Source organism: Tribolium castaneum, chromosome 10 (genome assembly GCF_031307605.1).
Source record: "Tribolium castaneum strain GA2 chromosome 10, icTriCast1.1, whole genome shotgun sequence".
In the NCBI taxonomy this organism is placed as follows: Eukaryota; Metazoa; Arthropoda; class Insecta; order Coleoptera; family Tenebrionidae; genus Tribolium; species Tribolium castaneum.
The window spans coordinates 560,613-579,502 of record NC_087403.1 but is presented as its reverse complement, the minus strand read 5'-3'; the positions used below and the strand labels follow the sequence as shown (position 1 = coordinate 579,502).

The following is an 18,890-nucleotide window of genomic DNA, read 5'->3' as shown; positions in this document are numbered from 1 at the left end:
TAGATACATACCCTATGTAACTTTAGGGCTATGTAATTATTGAAATTGCTTTTATGTTCCCCGAATTTGACAACTCCATTAAGTTTAAAGTTGTTTTTAGTGGAAATAAATCCGTTGGTCAAAGAGGGTTCAGTCACGAGGTGGGGATTAGTTTTAAGTGTGTCATGTGATCAAACAAGGAAATTGCTGTATAAAAAAATGTTGTTCTGGCAACGGTAAATGGTAACATCATTCAGAAAGCAATCAGCAAAGTATATTATTATAGAATGCGCGCTATCATCCTTGTTTGCAGTACTTCCGATTTCCTCTGAACTTCACTTGGAGTTTCCGGCGAAAGCACGTCCATTCCTAAACCGGAAGTTGCGTCTTCTTATATATTTGCACGGAGATTGCGCCCATATCTTGTTCTCGTTAGAAATAACAACTTCTATTACTTAGACTGGTGCTATAACTTGAGTTATTGTTTCCCTAATGTTCCGATTTATTCACGCTGGAATGACCGGATATGCGATTTCGGCTCTCTTCCAGATTCGGATTTTATCAATTACTCAATTTGTGCATTGAAATATATCACTCGATACTTGCAAAAATATCAATCAGGTGCTTGTTTGTGAGCCGGTGCTTCCGGCCCTGCCTCCAGCTAATGTGTAACAAGCTCCCTAGAGAAATTGTCACGTTTCGCACAGAACCGGATTTAGCAGTGCAGCCACCCTAGGCCCATAGCGCTTTTTTTGCATAAATATCAATACTGATATGCGTATAAAAAATACGTCTTTAACTCCTTCAAATAAACAAATATTTGGGAGTATTTGTTTCGAGTACCTATTTGAACTCCTGTACAATTTATAAGTATTTTTTTAGATAATTGCTTTTAACATATTTGCTTTAGTGTAATAAAAATCTCAGTTAGCTGTTTAGTGCATAGTAAAATCAGAGTTATACATAAGTTAGTCTTTGATAAGGGATGCTCCTGAGGACGTCATAAAACCATAACATGAACCATAAGGTAAGGAAGTCTCTTGTGAAATGTTTTTATGGCGATGTTATAGGAGAATGTCTTTGATTTGATATTGAAGTATGTTTTCGTCAACTAAACTGATCGTTAATAGTGAAAATGGCTGCTTGACTTCCATATACATGCAAACGGTTTCATCCCCGTTAGGTTATATTTCATCGCCATGGCTCATAGAATTTCATTAGGTCGTCATTGGGAAAGCAAGTTCAGTCAAGGGAAAAGTGAAACACTATGACGCTTTATTAGGGCTGTGCTACACTGAGACCGATTCTATTCCATCTCTGGCCTCGGAATTATAGTATATTTCCTTCGTTATTTATGTCAATTTACATTTTCGTACAAAATACGGCAACTTCATATTTTATACGTGTTTTATTGCTGACTGCAAGGTTTAATTCCTTCATATCTTTTCGGAACACAAATTTATAAACATAAATACAGTCATTAAAAAGTCATTCTGTCGTTACGTTTTATTACACGCTTTACACAAGCCAAATTATTATTTCTTGCCATCCATCTTTGCTCGTCTTCATTCACTTACGCACTTACGCTCTAATTCGCCATACACACGTCCAACGCAAATCGTTTACTCCATAAAATCCATAAAATTGAATCTTCTATAATTGTTAGTGAAACAAGCCGAAAAAAATACGCATATTTTTGTTCGCAGGAATAAGGTATAAGATAGGTGTTCTGGACAGGTGTAGAAGCACGGATTGTTATTCATAACTGAGACCTAGACCATTATTTTCACTTCGCGAATTAGCATAAGCGGGGGTGAACACATGCAAGGGTAATATAACTGTTCTAACTCCATCTGTTGTAGACGCATATGACAGTTCGAGCACCCCTACCCTTTCAATAAAACCACGGCAAATCTTTTTATGTTTTTTAAAAGTAAATATAAAATTTTCAGAAAATATATTGCCTTCGTTTTATGGTGTGCCGTATTGTATGGAAATGATATATGATTTAATGTGCGTGAGCATAGGCCGCGCGAACGTTCCGGAAATTATAGTTCTTTAGGCTAATATGAAAAATTGGAGTATTATAGGCACTTCCGACAGAATATATGTCCACTTTCCGTCGTTGGGTGAAAGAAAATAAAACAAGAAAAAATACTTTTTGTATCAATTCTATTGCAAACGTTTCCCGATCGGGTATAACTTTACGAAAATATAAGGAATGAATGGATAAGGTCCAAATACATAAATGCGACCTTGGTTCATAAATCATAATATAAAACCGCACAGGTACAAACACATGTAACAAGATATGAAAACTTCAAATATAATAATGACTCGTATCACTAATCTTTGGAGTGACGTTGAGACCAGAAGCAACACAAAAATAAATTCAAACAAACTCCGTGGTGTCTATGAGCTTTCAGCGGTTTCGCTATACTTTCCAAGTAATTTCTCATATTCTAATTTGTAAGGTAATAAAGGAATAACAAATACTGATATATCATCAGCGGAGGATGGTTTTCCGTCTTTAAGTTGCCAACTATGCTCATTCACTAGGGACCCTCTCGCCGATCCAACTAAACAAGTAGCTGCACTAACGTAACGTTCTTTTTCCATAAAAGTATTTAGCGATTTGGCAACGACTTCTGCTGCTTTCGCACCACACACAACGTCCCATAATCCATCAGTGCCCATCACTAAGACTTCATTTTCGGTAACGTTCGTTATTTTATGAACTTGCACTTCAGGATGCGAAGAAAGGAACGGTTTTATCGGAGTTCTTTGATAAAGGGAAAGAATATCGTGATCACCAAAACCTCGGGTTACTCCTATGATTCCCATCACTCGACTCTACAAAAAAACGAACGATAGATTATTTACAAGCGAACGCTGGACACCGCTTACTCTTTTTCCTTGACCGGTTATAACAGACACTTTGAGATCATCCACTTGAAGGGTTTTATAGGCCCAACCACTCATATGAGCGTCTCGATACATTACTGTTTTACCAAGCTCGCTCGATTTCGGAGGCCGAACATATTCTTTTGATGTAAACTCCTGCCCTGAAAGAACATTTACGTACTCGTGTACGATCTCAAAAAGCAATATTCAAGTTAACTTATCTACAGCACCACAATCTAGTTCAACACGAAACTTTAATTTCACGGTTTCAGACAGACTGAAACTAGTCAGGTATCAGTTAAAAAGCGAAGCCAAATTTACAAAAACATAAATTTTTAAGTCTGTTGTTTTTTTTTATCATAATTAAAGAAAGACTCAACTGAAAAAAAATTACATCAATTGTTATATTTATGAACAAGTATTATTTATGATCGCTAGAGCGCGAAAATGAACTGGTGGCGACATCTTGTTACCGTAGTTACAACTAGCGCGTATTGATTAATAAGCCAATATAATTACACAAATTTAAATAAAAATTTTGATGCAACAGTATTGTTGTAATTAGTTTTGTTATAGTTATAGGTTTGATTTAGTCACACCACCAAATAATTGTCTTACCTCAGTTGTTCTGAGTTCCTATTCGCGACTTAATGAACTATAATTTAAGAAAGTTAATCACCTAATAAATTTGGTTGTTGTTCTGCAAGCCTTCTAATTCTGTCACGTTCGTTTTCTGGAGTAAAATCCATTGACATTAGTGTAAATTTATTATCTTTACAAATAATTGCGCGTGAATCGCCTGCATTGGCAACAAATAATTTATCTAAAATAAATAGCGCTACTAACGCAGTACAACCCCCAGCAGCTTGATATTTAGTCCTATCCTCAGCTATAACTTGATCCTGTAATTGCAAACTTAAGTATTTATGAGTAGGTGTGAGTACAAACCACACACCATTTCTTTGAAAGCAGCTTCTAAAGCACCTGTTATAAGTAAGTCACTAGGTTTGGTTTTCAGCCTCTTTTTTTCACTGAAAGCTATCCAAATGTCATCTTGGGCATCTACCAACTTTTCCTATAAGACAATCTCAGAATAAAAATCATCTAATAGTACAGTTTAAGTACATGTAAAATATGGTGGAGCTGATTTGCCGCACACAGAGCTGCCCCAACTCCAGCATGGCCATCAAAAATGCCATAATAAGTATACGGGATGGAAAATTTTTGCACACCTTGCTTATCATTATATTCTACCCTTGTCAAGACACCTTGCCTGTACACCGCCTGATCCTCGTTCCATTTGGACTTCCCTGCGTTAACACACTCGGCATATCCTGCATGATGGGGCAGAGACATGCTTGGGTGAATGATAGGCCTGAGTCTGTGGTCGGCCGACATTTGCACTTCATCTTCAGACAAATTTAAGAACGCAGGTCGACCGTATAAAAACTTTGGGGCCAAAGTTTGTTTGTTGTAGGAATGGGGGTCGTTGGGGGTTGGGATGCCGTTCGTTTCTAAACCACTCACAGCACCTATAACTGCATTTTTGAAACGGCTGAACATATTTGACGCACAATTAAAAAGCAGTCATTGGATTTATCACATTTAAACGGCGTTATTTCATTTCAATCACTGATTACTTGATTACACATCACAAACTGTCATTTTTATTTTTGTGACATCTGCTATCTGCTGACAAGGAGCAAGAATCTCGAATGTTCAGGAGATCGTATTAGCTTGAAACCGAAAAATACAACGGCTTATATTAAATTGCGTTAAATTATAACAATGTAAACTAAAAAACACGAGTGAAATTTATCTCTTAAAAAAGAATTCATTGTCTAACATTAAAAAAATATATATTTAAAGAGATTTCGAAAAATTATAAATTTATACTCGGATAAAAGTAGGCGACTCATAGAGTCCGCGAAATGACAGATCGTCCACGGTGGTAGGAGTGCGCAGAGACGAAAACTCGTCTCGGACGAGTCCAATCTTTAAATTAGGGGTGTTGGCAGAAAACAGTGGCGTGGCGTGTACTTACATGTGTAGAGAATTCGTCTTAAAGTTTAACATTTCAATATTACCAGTTATAGTAAAGATACCAGTAGAAACATTTTTTGCAATAAACGCGTTTTTACTCTTTACTCATTGTGTATTTTTATTTATTCGACCTCTCTGCTTTGTATTTCTAGGAAATCAACGTGTATTAGCATTAGATATGATTTTTACTATTTCATCTTGCAATTATTGAATAGAGGAAATTTTAACTACTACAAATTATGAATCTCAAACCCTTCTTGATCATAGAATAGTTTTTTGCTACGCCACTGCTCAATCTCCTCACTCGATGAAGTACGCATTGGCTCCGCCTATCGTGGTCGTTTACAGAGTTTCCGAGCGCTACCACTAATTTTCGCACTAAAATTTCACATTGCCAGTTTCTGTTTAAATATAAACATGCATTTTTATTTTTCCATTAACTGATGCGAAACTTTTATAATTTTAGACGTTTATAGACAAATACATTTGTCATAATTAATTTTTCTAGATCAATACTGTTCTATTTTGAATAATTCTGTGTATGAATGTTTCTAAATTTGACGGATTTGGACAGTGAATGTTTCTGGTTATGACCTGTTTTAGACGTGTGATGACGTCACATCCGAGGTTAGGTGTGCGGCGCAGGCGGCGAGGGCGGTTCAGTCGACAGCGAGCAGTAGTACGGGTCAGATCGGGAGCGGGAGCGGGAGGCGAGGCGAAGCGAGGTGAGTCGGTTTATTTAAATTATTGTGTATTGTGCGGTTTCGTTCAATTTATTCAGTTTGTTACTTGCCGTTGTCGCGAACGGACGTGTGTTCAAGCAAATCTAAATTTTCCGGTTTAAATTTTTAATTCGGTGGCTAGTGATCGCGTTTGAGTGACACATTTTAAATACAGTAAATAAAATTATTATCAAACACTCAAATAATTTATTGCCACGTAATAATTTTGTCTTTAATTTCAATGAATGAAAGTGGCTTGCTCAAAATTTAATGCAAATAAACATTTTTTTTCGGTTTCATTTTTATTATTATTTTTTTTAATGCTACAAACGGTAGCCAACGTGGAAGCGATATGAAGGTAGGTGTATTTTATTGCTGTGTCGTATTTATTTATTTCACAAACCAATAATTTCATAAAACTTAAATGCAATTAAAATCTTTAAATGCGGTGTTGAAAAGTGATATTTTGAGTGACACATTTTAAATACAGTAACTATAAATAAAATAAAACACTCAAATAATTTATTGCCACGTAATTTTGTCTTTAATTTCAATGAATGAAAGTAACTTGCTCAAAATTTAATGCAAATAAACATTTTTTTGGTTTCATTTTTATTATTATTTTTTTAATGCTACAAACGGTAGCCAACGTGGAAGCGATATGAAGGTAGGTGTATTTTATTGCTGTGTCGTGTTTATTTATTTCACAAACCAATAATTTCATAAAACTTAAATGCAATTAAAATCTTTAAATGCGGTGTTGAAAAGTGATATTTTGAGTGACACATTTTAAATACAGTAACTATAAATAAAATAAAACACTCAAATAATTTATTGCCACGTAATTTTGTCTTTAATTTCAATGAATGAACGTGGCTGCTCAAAATTTAATGCAAATAAACATTTTTTTGGTTTCATTTTTATTATTATTTTTTTTAATGCTACAAACGGTAGCCAACGTGGAAGCGATATGAAGGTAGGTGTATTTTATTGCTGTGTCGTATTTATTTATTTCACAAACCAATAATTTCATAAAACTTAATTGCAATTAAAATCTTTAAATGCGGTGTTGAAAAGTGATATTTTGAGTGACACATTTTAAATACAGTAACTATAAATAAAATAAAATACTCAAATAATTTACTGCCACGTAATTTTGTCTTTAATTTCAATGAATGAAAGTAACTTGCTCAAAATTTAATGCAAATAAACATTTTTTTGGTTTCATTTTTATTATTATTTTTTTTAATGCTACAAACGGTAGCCAACGTGGAAGCGATATGAAGGTAGGTGTATTTTATTGCTGTGTCGTGTTTATTTATTTCACAAACCAATAATTTCATAAAACTTAATTGCAATTAAAATCTTTAAATGCGGTGTTGAAAAGTGATATTTTGAGTGACACATTTTAAATACAGTAACTATAAATAAAATAAAACACTCAAATAATTTATTGCCACGTAATTTTGTCTTTAATTTCAATGAATGAAAGTGGCTGCTCAAAATTTAATGCAAATAAACATTTTTTTGGTTTCATTTTTATTATTATTTTTTTTAATGCTACAAACGGTAGCCAACGTGGAAGCGATATGAAGGTAGGTGTATTTTATTGCAGTGTCGTATTTATTTATTTCACAAACCAATAATTTCATAAAACTTAATTGCAATTAAAATCTTTAAATGCGGTGTTGAAAAGTGATATTTTGAGTGACACATTTTAAATACAGTAACTATAAATAAAATAAAACACTCAAATAATTTACTGCCACGTAATTTTGTCTTTAATTTCAATGAATGAAAGTAACTTGCTCAAAATTTAATGCAAATAAACATTTTTTTGGTTTCATTTTTATTATTATTTTTTTTAATGCTACAAACGGTAGCCAACGTGGAAGCGATATGAAGGTAGGTGTATTTTATTGCTGTGTCGTGTTTATTTATTTCACAAACCAATAATTTCATAAAACTTAAATGCAATTAAAATCTTTAAATGCGGTGTTGAAAAGTGATATTTTGAGTGACACATTTTAAATACAGTAACTATAAATAAAATAAAACACTCAAATAATTTATTGCCACGTAATTTTGTCTTTAATTTCAATGAATGAAAGTGGCTGCTCAAAATTTAATGCAAATAAACATTTTTTTGGTTTCATTTTTATTATTATTTTTTTTAATGCTACAAACGGTAGCCAACGTGGAAGCGATATGAAGGTAGGTGTATTTTATTGCTGTGTCGTATTTATTTATTTCACAAACCAATAATTTCATAAAACTTAATTGCAATTAAAATCTTTAAATGCGGTGTTGAAAAGTGATATTTTGAGTGACACATTTTAAATACAGTAACTATAAATAAAATAAAACACTCAAATAATTTACTGCCACGTAATTTTGTCTTTAATTTCAATGAATGAAAGTAACTTGCTCAAAATTTAATGCAAGTAAACATTTTTTTTCGGTTTCATTTTTATTATTATTTTTTTTAATGCTACAAACGGTAGCCAACGTGGAAGCGATATGAAGGTAGGTGTATTTTATTGCTGTGTCGTATTTATTTATTTCACAAACCAATAATTTCATAAAACTTAAATGCAATCAAAATCTTTAAATGCGGTGTTGAAAAGTGATATTTTGAGTGACACATTTTAAATACAGTAACTATAAATAAAATAAAACACTCAAATAATTTATTGCCACGTAATTTTGTCTTTAATTTCAATGAATGAAAGTGGCTGCTCAAAATTTAAGCAAATAAACATTTTTTTGGTTTCATTTTTATTATTATTTTTTTTAATGCTACAAACGGTAGCCAACGTGGAAGCGATATGAAGGTAGGTGTATTTTATTGCTGTGTCGTATTTATTTATTTCACAAACCAATAATTTCATAAAACTTAAATGCAATCAAAATCTTTAAATGCGGTGTTGAAAAGTGATATTTTGAGTGACACATTTTAAATGCAGTAACTATAAATAAAATAAAACACTCAAATAATTTATTGCCACGTAATTTTGTCTTTAATTTCAATGAATGAAAGTGGCTGCTCAAAATTTAATGCAAATAAACATTTTTTTGGTTTCATTTTTATTATTATTTTTTTTAATGCTACAAACGGTAGCCAACGTGGAAGCGATATGAAGGTAGGTGTATTTTATTGCTGTGTCGTATTTATTTATTTCACAAACCAATAATTTCATAAAACTTAAATGCAATTAAAATCTTTAAATGCAGTGTTGAAAGTGACATTTTGAGTGACGCATTTTAGATACAGAAACTATAAATAAAATAAAACACTCAAATAATTTATTGCCACGTAATTTTGTCTTTAATTTCAATGAATGAAAGTGGCTGCTCAAAATTTAAGCAAATAAACATTTTTTTGGTTTCATTTTTATTATTATTTTTTTTAATGCTACAAACGGTAGCCAACGTGGAAGCGATATGAAGGTAGGTGTATTTTATTGCTGTGTCGTATTTATTTATTTCACAAACCAATAATTTCATAAAACTTAAATGCAATTAAAATCTTTAAATGCGGTGTTGAAAAGTGATATTTTGAGTGACACATTTTAAATACAGTAACTATAAATAAAATAAAACACTCAAATAATTTATTGCCACGTAATTTTGTCTTTAATTTCAATGAATGAAAGTGGCTGCTCAAAATTTAATGCAAATAAACATTTTTTTGGTTTCATTTTTATTATTATTTTTTTTAATGCTACAAACGGTAGCCAACGTGGAAGCGATATGAAGGTAGGTGTATTTTATTGCTGTGTCGTATTTATTTATTTCACAAACCAATAATTTCATAAAACTTAAATGCAATCAAAATCTTTAAATGCGGTGTTGAAAAGTGATATTTTGAGTGACACATTTTAAATACAGTAACTATAAATAAAATAAAACACTCAAATAATTTACTGCCACGTAATTTTGTCTTTAATTTCATTCAATGAATGAAAGTAACTTGCTCAAAATTTAATGCAAATAAACATTTTTTTGGTTTCATTTTTATTATTATTTTTTTTAATGCTACAAACGGTAGCCAACGTGGAAGCGATATGAAGGTAGGTGTATTTTATTGCTGTGTCGTATTTATTTATTTCACAAACCAATAATTTCATAAAACTTAAATGCAATCAAAATCTTTAAATGCGGTGTTGAAAAGTGATATTTTGAGTGACACATTTTAAATACAGTAACTATAAATAAAATAAAACACTCAAATAATTTATTGCCACGTAATTTTGTCTTTAATTTCAATGAATGAAAGTGGCTGCTCAAAATTTAATGCAAATAAACATTTTTTTGGTTTCATTTTTATTATTATTTTTTTTAATGCTACAAACGGTAGCCAACGTGGAAGCGATATGAAGGTAGGTGTATTTTATTGCTGTGTCGTATTTATTTATTTCACAAACCAATAATTTCATAAAACTTAAATGCAATTAAAATCTTTAAATGCGGTGTTAAAAAGTGATATTTTGAGTGACACATTTTAAATACAGTAACTATAAATAAAATAAAACACTCAAATAATTTATTGCCACGTAATTTTGTCTTTAATTTCAATGAATGAAAGTGGCTGCTCAAAATTTTATGCAAATAAACATTTTTTTGGTTTCATTTTTATTATTATTTTTTTTAATGCTACAAACGGTAGCCAACGTGGAAGCGATATGAAGGTAGGTGTATTTTATTGCTGTGTCGTATTTATTTATTTCACAAACCAATAATTTCATAAAACTTAAATGCAATTAAAATCTTTAAATGCGGTGTTAAAAAGTGATATTTTGAGTGACACATTATAAATACAGTAACTATAAATAAAATAAAACACTCAAATAATTTATTGCCACGTAATTTTGTCTTTAATTTCAATGAATGAAAGTGGCTGCTCAAAATTTTATGCAAATAAACATTTTTTTGGTTTCATTTTTATTATTATTTTTTTTAATGCTACAAACGGTAGCCAACGTGGAAGCGATATGAAGGTAGGTGTATTTTATTGCTGTGTCGTATTTATTTATTTCACAAACCAATAATTTCATAAAACTTAAATGCAATTAAAATCTTTAAATGCGGTGTTGAAAAGTGATATTTTGAGTGACACATTTTAAATACAGTAACTATAAATAAAATAAAACACTCAAATAATTTATTGCCACGTAATTTTGTCTTTAATTTCAATGAATGAAAGTGGCTGCTCAAAATTTAATGCAAATAAACATTTTTTTGGTTTCATTTTTATTATTATTTTTTTTAATGCTACAAACGGTAGCCAACGTGGAAGCGATATGAAGGTAGGTGTATTTTATTGCTGTGTCGTGTTTATTTATTTCACAAACCAATAATTTCATAAAACTTAAATGCAATCAAAATCTTTAAATGCGGTGTTGAAAAGTGATATTTTGAGTGACACATTTTAAATACAGTAACTATAAATAAAATAAAACACTCAAATAATTTACTGCCACGTAATTTTGTCTTTAATTTCATTCAATGAATGAAAGTAACTTGCTCAAAATTTAATGCAAATAAACATTTTTTTGGTTTCATTTTTATTATTATTTTTTTTAATGCTACAAACGGTAGCCAACGTGGAAGCGATATGAAGGTAGGTGTATTTTATTGCTGTGTCGTATTTATTTATTTCACAAACCAATAATTTCATAAAACTTAAATGCAATTAAAATCTTTAAATGCGGTGTTGAAAAGTGATATTTTGAGTGACACATTTTAAATACAGTAACTATAAATAAAATAAAACACTCAAATAATTTATTGCCACGTAATTTTGTCTTTAATTTCAATGAATGAAAGTGGCTGCTCAAAATTTAATGCAAATAAACATTTTTTTGGTTTCATTTTTATTATTATTTTTTTTAATGCTACAAACGGTAGCCAACGTGGAAGCGATATGAAGGTAGGTGTATTTTATTGCTGTGTCGTATTTATTTATTTCACAAACCAATAATTTCATAAAACTTAAATGCAATTAAAATCTTTAAATGCGGTGTTGAAAAGTGATATTTTGAGTGACACATTTTAAATACAGTAACTATAAATAAAATAAAACACTCAAATAATTTATTGCCACGTAATTTTGTCTTTAATTTCAATGAATGAAAGTGGCTGCTCAAAATTTAATGCAAATAAACATTTTTTTGGTTTCATTTTTATTATTATTTTTTTTAATGCTACAAACGGTAGCCAACGTGGAAGCGATATGAAGGTAGGTGTATTTTATTGCTGTGTCGTATTTATTTATTTCTCAAACCAATAATTTCATAAAACTTAATTGCAATTAAAATCTTTAAATGCGGTGTTGAAAGTGACATTTTGAGTGACGCATTTTAGATACAGAAACTATAAATAAAATAAAACACTCAAATAATTTATTGCCACGTAATTTTGTCTTTAATTTCAATGAATGAAAGTGGCTTGCTCAAAATTTAATGCAAATAAACATTTTTTTGGTTTCATTTTTATTATTATTTTTTTTAATGCTACAAACGGTAGCCAACGTGGAAGCGATATGAAGGTAGGTGTATTTTATTGCTGTGTCGTATTTATTTATTTCTCAAACCAATAATTTCATAAAACTTAATTGCAATTAAAATCTTTAAATGCGGTGTTGAAAGTGACATTTTGAGTGACGCATTTTAGATACAGAAACTATAAATAAAATAAAACACTCAAATAATTTATTGCCACGTAATTTTGTCTTTAATTTCAATGAATGAAAGTGGCTTGCTCAAAATTTAATGCAAATAAACATTTTTTTGGTTTCATTTTTATTATTATTTTTTTTAATGCTACAAACGGTAGCCAACGTGGAAGCGATATGAAGGTAGGTGTATTTTATTGCTGTGTCGTATTTATTTATTTCACAAACCAATAATTTCAAACGTATTGTGTATTTTTTATTTTGTTTAATATTGACAAACGTTGCTTATTGTAACTTTCATGCAAATAAAGATTTTTATTGGTGTTGTTTTAATTTTTTAAATGTCTTGCTACAAACAGTAGCCAACGCAGAAGCCATATGAAGGTAGGTGCATTTTTTTGCGTTTTATCTTGTGATGTGTTGATTTAATAGCTTGTGTGCCATATATTATACCGTATTGTGTATCCTTTATTCTGTATAATATTTATTAAAGTCGCTTGTTGTAACTTTCCTACAAATTAATTTTTTTGTTGGTTGTGTTTTTAATTTATTTTTTAGGTTTTGCTACAAATGGTAGCAGATGCAGTACAAAAGGTAAGAGCATTTATTTAACGCCAAGTGAAAAAGCTTTGATTTTTGTGTACTATTTTTTCATTTCACAAACCAATAATTCCTTTATTCCCTTCAATTGAAATAATCATTGTTTACCTCATCCTTATATCCTTTTTTCCTGGCAAGAATGCTCTAAACCTCCACGTGGTTCTTGCTGGACAAGTTAGTTATTAATTTGACTAATTAGAGCAATCCTTAAATACGAATTTTTTTTAAATTCGTTAAGATCCTAAGGGTCGTTTGTCCGAACATGATTTTTGTACAGTCAAAGGCCCTATTAGAGGGCTTGATTTCCTACAAAAATTAAGAAAATTGCAGGATATAAAAGGGATGAAAAGAAAATAAAGTTTTCGAAATAGGGAAATTTTATAGAATCTTTAAAAATTCATTAAGGTCTCAAGGGGTGTTTGTCCGAACATGAATTTTTTACAGTCCAAGGCGCAATCGGAGGGCTTAATCTCTTGCAAAAATAAAGAAAATTGCGGGATATAAAAGGGGTGAAAAAAAATAACGCTTGCAAAATAGGAAAATCTTAAAGAATCTTAAAAAATTCATAAGGTCCCAAAGGGTGTTTGTTCAAACATGATTTTTTCACAGTCGAAGGCCCTATCGAAGGGCTTAATCTCCTGCAAAAATAAAGAAAATTGCAGGATTTAAAGGGTGTGAAAAAAATCGGTTTGCAGTGCTTCAATATAAGAATAAAAAATTCAGAAATTAAATGCAGTCAAGTTTTAATTTTTAATAGAAACACATTACAATGGTCAAAAGATGATTTACAAAATTCATGTCGGTGAAGGCAGCACCAAAAATGGTGCTGGCAGAGGTGCTTGGACCATGAACATTACAGTCGACCAGACAATTGCTGCGCGCATATGGAGCTAGAACCATTTCCTCACCATTCTCGTTTTCTACAGCCAAGTTCACACCAGAAAAATTAGCAAAATAATCGTAAATCATTATCAAAACATCAATTATCTTAATTTTTTGCAAAAAACTTTAAAAGTTTACATCTTGCTAAAAGACGGTTTTATACGCAAAATGAGCCACTGAATTCAGTGGAACAAACCGCAAAAAAATTTATATAATGGGAATTCGGAGCTTTGGCGTTGCCCTCTCCCCCGCTGCCAACAGATGAAACGTGGAAGAAAAGTAACGTGCGTGGCGTTTTGGAGAAAGTATTTGTGTATAAACTAGACGTGGACAAGAAAACCAGTGTTCAACTGACACAGAGTCGAAGTTTTCGCGTCTGAATCGTAACTTTTCATTCACCACCATGTCCAAATCCCAGAACAAGGGCTTCACCAAAGAAGAGGAGCTGCTCCTGCAGGACTTCAGCAGGAACGTCTCGACAAAATCCTCAGCCCTGTTCTACGGCAACGCACTGATTGTTTCCGCCGTCCCCATTTGGCTGTTCTGGAGGATACACCTGATCGACATTTACTCTTCCCTGGTGCTCTTCGTGGTCGTAACCTCCATCGCAACGTATTTGCTCGCATTGGCCTACAAGAACACGAAATTCACCCTCAAGCACAAGATCGCCGTCAAACGGGAGGAAGCTGTGACCCGCGACTTGTCCAAGAAGCTGTCCGAAGACAAGAAGATGAGCAAGAAGGAGAAAGACGAGCGGATTTTGTGGAAGAAGAACGAAGTCGCGGATTTTGAAGCCACAACTCTTTCAATTTTCTACAACAACGCCTTGTTCTTGACTATTGTTATCATTTCGAGCTTTTATCTGCTCCCTTCGTTCACCCCTCCCGTCAACTACACCGTCTCCATCGGGGCCACAGCAGGGCTCCTGGCCCTGCTTTCAACCGGTTCTCAATAAAAATCGTTCATTTTGTAATTATTTATTTGTTTAATAAAATAAATGTAAATATAAAGGTCATGATTAAGTGTCGCCCTCATCCTCCCGCTTCCGCTTCAGCGGGTTGTCCACCTCCATGGGAGCCCCGTTGGTGGCAGCCAGTTGCACGTTGTGCCCCTGGATTTGTATTTTCGGCTTGAGCGTCGTTTTCTGCTGGACGGGGACGCTGGTCGCCACCTTGGCCACGGCTTTGGGGATCGTGATCGACTGCTTGGTCACCCCAATGGGGGCCCGCTTCACGTAACTGACGTTGAGCTTCGTCGCGACTTTGACGGGGCCCCCCGGCCCGGGGCTGTTGTAACTAGGCTTGGTTTTCTTCTGGTTGCAACTCTTGAGCGCGTAGTTGCACGAAGACAGGCAGTAGCGGTCCGGGGGCAGCCGCAAGCCGCAGTGGGGCTTCACCAGGGGCAGAGGGGTGTAGTTCTTGATGTTTGCGCATTCAAGCACCACCTCGCGCGGGGGCGGCGTCGTGAAGGCCGATTCTGTGGTGAGCTGGAGCGCGAGTTTGACGTCGTCCACGTCCAGGAATTTTTTCTTGGGGTCGTTGTTGTTCGCGTACATGCGAGCCTCCTCGAGGATGGACGTGGCGTAGCGGTAGATGAATTCCGTGAGTTGGACGATTGTTTTTGGCTCGTACTCCGTTATGCCCATTTCTTTCATTATTGACATCACTACTTGGCCGTCCTTTGGGATGTTCTTGGGCTGGGTGGCTGCCGGCTTGTCTTTCTCGGCCATGGCTAAAATTGTTACCCTGATGAAATTTACAACACGATGATAAATAAAACACGATATAATTCACGAAACAAGCATTTTTATTGTTTACTGGCTGTGTTTATTCTACAAAGCGCCATCTTGTTACATCTGACAGTGACAAGCAGGTGACAAGTGACAGCGACCTAACCTAGAAAATGACGACGACAAACACAAATTAAAAAATTGATAATAAATGGTAAATTTTGGTCATGGCTTGGTTGCAAAATTTGGCAGGTCGTGCCGAAGACTTGTTGAATAAAATTGACCAAAATGCGGCGACCGTTCTAAACGATAGTAAATTAATTGAGTGAGTATGGAAAAAATTGAAGAAACCGAGCGGACGCCCCTTTTTTGTAGCGAAAACATAATGCCGTCAGATCTGGACGAAAAAACTTATGAGGAAACAATTAATCTGACTGGACCACAAAGCGACACAATTGATTCAATTAAACCCACGTTTGAGGAGGAGTTATGTGTGGTTGAAGGTCACGATTACGGTACAATTAATTATGTGTTTTACGTGTCGCGAAACTCAATTTTTAGATTTAGAGAAATTATCGAAGGGGGATTCGCCGGGCCCGTCAATATCGTCACACAATAGGTGAGATCAATCAGGGTTGCCAGAAACATACAAATGTATGAGCTGCTGTTAAAAATATGAGTAGTTAAAAAACCTATGTAATGTCCGAGAACATGTATCTTTTAAACTATTTATATTAGTATAAAGCAACAAAAATGCAATAACTAAGAAACTAAAATTACAACCATTCCATTTTAACGGACGGATACACTGATTTTGAGTTTTCATGAACATTTTCAGTAAGTGATTTTTTTTGGCTATGTCTCCGCTGCCGACAACGGTGTCCAGAAAGTTTTTAGAATTTGCTGTTAATTTCACATTTTACAAAACCATTATGAATTTTCTTGTACACCATACATCTCCAACTGCAGCTGTATGTAAATTTTAGAACCCAATGAATTACTTCAGGTTAAATGATTATTCTCTCCCATTTTAAATCCTTAACAAAAAAAAAACAAATATGTACACTAAATATAAAAGGAATCGTGTATTTTGAAAATTTCGGTGTCAGGTTGCATTATTTATTTCTGGAATGGCTGTTTATCTAATTGATTATGTATCAATATTTCATTATTAAATAAAAACAAAATTATCAATTTTTTTGATTGATTTTTATTGTTTATTGAACGAAAAACTTGCTTTATTTCGGGTTTCACTCCATTTCACGTATGAGGTGAAATACCTAAGCAAAAGAGGAAAAAATTATTTGAAAACCACAGAAAAGCATATAACTCATACGAAAAGTAAGCCATCTGGCAACCCTAGGTCAAGGCCACTCGTGCCAATTGCTGATTTTGTGTTTAGTTTCGTTTTGACTGAAGACGTGCAAAGCTACACTGACACAATAAACAAGCTTGAAATTGAGCTACAAGACCTCAATAAGCAACTCTTAAATTTGCACCATTTGTATGCCGAACTTCGCAATGAAAATGCAAACTTGCGATCACAAGTTGAAGCCTCGAATTACTTAGTCGCAACAGCGCAGTCCGAAATGGAGCAGTACAAAGCCCGGGCCCAACGTATTTTGCAAGAGAAGGACGATTTAATCCGCTTGAAAAACGAGAATAAATCGTCGCAAAACGACCAAATTTTAACCAATTATCACGACGAGTTAAAGTAGGTTTTTTGATCTCGCAGTGATTAACGTTTGGTAGAAAAGAGATCGAGTTTCAGCAAAGCCGCAACGTGGAATTGAGCGAGAAAGTGAAGAAGCTAACGCATGAAATTTCCCACTTGCAACAACAAATGGTTTTGTCCCAGAATTCGTCGCAACAATCAACGCAACTCCTCCAAGAGAATCTAACAAGGGAACAGAAGATCCGGCTTATGGCCGAGGATGAGTGTCGGGTTAAAAACCAAGAGTTGCAGTTGAAATTGCAAGAATTGGCGCAACAGTACCAAGTCATCCAATCAAAATCGGACGAAATCGCCAAGTTGCAAGACGCCCTCAAGTCGAAACCCAGCACCGACTTTGAGTCGCGGATTAAGTCCCTCACTGATACGCTCATGGTGAAGCAAAATGCCTTAGAACGAGTTACAACCGAACGCAACGCGTTGCGAATCCAACTAGAGAAGCTGGAAACTGAGTATCACAATAATTTGGCGCAGCTTGAGCGCGCCCAAGTGCGTGTCATCAACGTGAATGATACAGATGATGGTGTGTTATTATTTTTTGAGTTCACAACGTAAAAATATTTTTTAGTTAAATCGCAAGTTCCGCAATTTATGCGCGTGTCTCCGTTCGATGCTGGGGTCACAAGACGGGTCAAACACGCGTATTCGACTGTTGATGCGATCAGTGTTAGGACGGGGATTTTCCTGCGGCGGTACCCCCTGGCCAGGGTTTTTGTTTTCTGTTATATGGTGCGTGGTAACTTGTGGTTCCTTAAGTGAATGGTTTTTTCAGGTCTTGTTGCACTTTTGGGCCTTGATTCTACTCTTCCTGTATGCCCCAAGCAGCCGTTAATAAACTTTTTAAAATTATTTTCGTATTTCATTATTACAGGGCAAAGTGATTCTGATTGTCCGTAAATAGGTGATTTAATTGCATATTCAAATTCTGAAAAAATTAAGAAACATTTTCTGTCATTAAAAAAAGGCATTGCCTAAACGACTGTCGGCGCTGCTGTTAGTTTACATTAATAAAAAGACCGTCGTTCCTCACGTATAAAAAAACACTGAAAATCAGAATTAAAACGTTAAGTTTTGAAACCTAGACATATTTTTTTTTGCTTATTCTTATTTTAAAAACACAACATCAGCTTAACTTTAGAATTTTGAACGAAGCCACTGTGTATAAAATAAAATTTTTCACAATAAGCGAGTATAGTTTGCCGCTACAACCAATCAGCATATTTTCCTAAAAGGCAGCGACATCTATTTGACAGAGGATTTGTTTAAGCTTATGACAAGTTAGAGGACTGCCTGATGTATGCGCCATGTACGCCACTGGCGAATATTGATTGGAATATCTGATTATAATTAATCAATGGTCAAACACAATTTTATTTATTCAATTGATTTATTTCTTTCATAATAAGCGCAACATTAAACCTTAACTTATGGAATGTTTTGATATTTAAATTGATAGTATATTTACGACCGTTTTTCAATTGAAGGCACAATATTACACTCGTCGGTAATTTTTTAACAAGAGCACTGAAATAAATACCCAGTCATACCTATATTGATAAAATACTTTTTACCTGTTAGTTAAACTAATATCAATTCTCCACTTCAACGAAACAAGTTTGTTAA

The 18,890-nt window shown here is 33.7% G+C and overlaps 4 protein-coding genes across 5 annotated transcripts; 2 read left to right on the top strand and 2 right to left on the bottom strand.

Moving 5' to 3' along the window:
* Nucleotides 1-2,134: 2,134 nt before the first annotated feature.
* Nucleotides 2,135-4,734, bottom strand: LOC655321 (uncharacterized protein). Its single transcript, XM_961848.4, has 5 exons — nt 4,009-4,734; nt 3,839-3,958; nt 3,563-3,785; nt 2,887-3,044; nt 2,135-2,832 (listed from the first exon to the last, which is right to left on the bottom strand). The coding sequence occupies exons 1-5, from the start codon at nt 4,444-4,446 to the stop codon at nt 2,392-2,394; spliced, it is 1,380 nt and encodes a 459-aa protein (XP_966941.1). The 5' UTR covers nt 4,447-4,734; the 3' UTR covers nt 2,135-2,391.
* A 9,287-nt stretch (nt 4,735-14,021) lies between these two features.
* On the top strand, nt 14,022-14,816 carry LOC658394 (uncharacterized protein). Its single transcript, XM_964788.5, has one exon. The coding sequence runs from the start codon at nt 14,210-14,212 to the stop codon at nt 14,759-14,761; it is 552 nt and encodes a 183-aa protein (XP_969881.1). The 5' UTR covers nt 14,022-14,209; the 3' UTR covers nt 14,762-14,816.
* On the bottom strand, nt 14,768-15,535 carry Taf9 (TBP-associated factor 9). The gene has a single exon (XM_964862.4). The coding sequence runs from the start codon at nt 15,533-15,535 to the stop codon at nt 14,825-14,827; it is 711 nt and encodes a 236-aa protein (XP_969955.1). The 3' UTR covers nt 14,768-14,824.
* Nucleotides 15,536-15,719: 184 nt separating this feature from the next.
* Nucleotides 15,720-18,116, top strand: Golgin84 (Golgin-84). Of its 2 annotated transcripts, none has more exons than XM_008195409.3 (7): nt 15,720-15,860; nt 15,911-16,038; nt 16,097-16,154; nt 16,938-17,249; nt 17,288-17,790; nt 17,836-17,996; nt 18,040-18,116. In XM_008195409.3, the coding sequence occupies exons 1-7, from the start codon at nt 15,763-15,765 to the stop codon at nt 18,097-18,099; spliced, it is 1,320 nt and encodes a 439-aa protein (XP_008193631.1). In that variant the 5' UTR covers nt 15,720-15,762; the 3' UTR covers nt 18,100-18,116. The 2 variants fall into 2 exon arrangements, with proteins under 2 accessions (XP_008193631.1, XP_970024.1); XM_964931.2 differs by having other exon boundaries at nt 15,911-16,050.
* Nucleotides 18,117-18,890: the final 774 nt, after the last annotated feature.

What these genes read in the sequence shown, in the direction of transcription:
- Golgin84 (XM_964931.2), top strand. Translation starts at nt 15,763, where the DNA reads ATGGCTTGGTTGCAAAATTTGGCAGGTCGTGCCGAAGACTTGTTGAAT. An exon ending in AATTATCACGACGAGTTAAA is followed by an intron (nt 17,250 to 17,287) that starts GTAGGTTTTTTG and finishes AACGTTTGGTAG; the next exon opens with AAAAGAGATCGAGTTTCAGC. An exon ending in TTTTTGTTTTCTGTTATATG is followed by an intron (nt 17,997 to 18,039) that starts GTGCGTGGTAAC and finishes TGGTTTTTTCAG; the next exon opens with GTCTTGTTGCACTTTTGGGC.
- LOC658394 (XM_964788.5), top strand. Translation starts at nt 14,210, where the DNA reads ATGTCCAAATCCCAGAACAAGGGCTTCACCAAAGAAGAGGAGCTGCTC.
- Taf9 (XM_964862.4), bottom strand. Translation starts at nt 15,535, where the DNA reads ATGGCCGAGAAAGACAAGCCGGCAGCCACCCAGCCCAAGAACATCCCA.
- LOC655321 (XM_961848.4), bottom strand. Translation starts at nt 4,446, where the DNA reads ATGTTCAGCCGTTTCAAAAATGCAGTTATAGGTGCTGTGAGTGGTTTA. An exon ending in ACAACAACCAAATTTATTAG is followed by an intron (nt 3,045 to 3,562) that starts GTGATTAACTTT and finishes ATGTTCTTTCAG; the next exon opens with GGCAGGAGTTTACATCAAAA. An exon ending in TAACCGGTCAAGGAAAAAGA is followed by an intron (nt 2,833 to 2,886) that starts GTAAGCGGTGTC and finishes GTTTTTTTGTAG; the next exon opens with AGTCGAGTGATGGGAATCAT.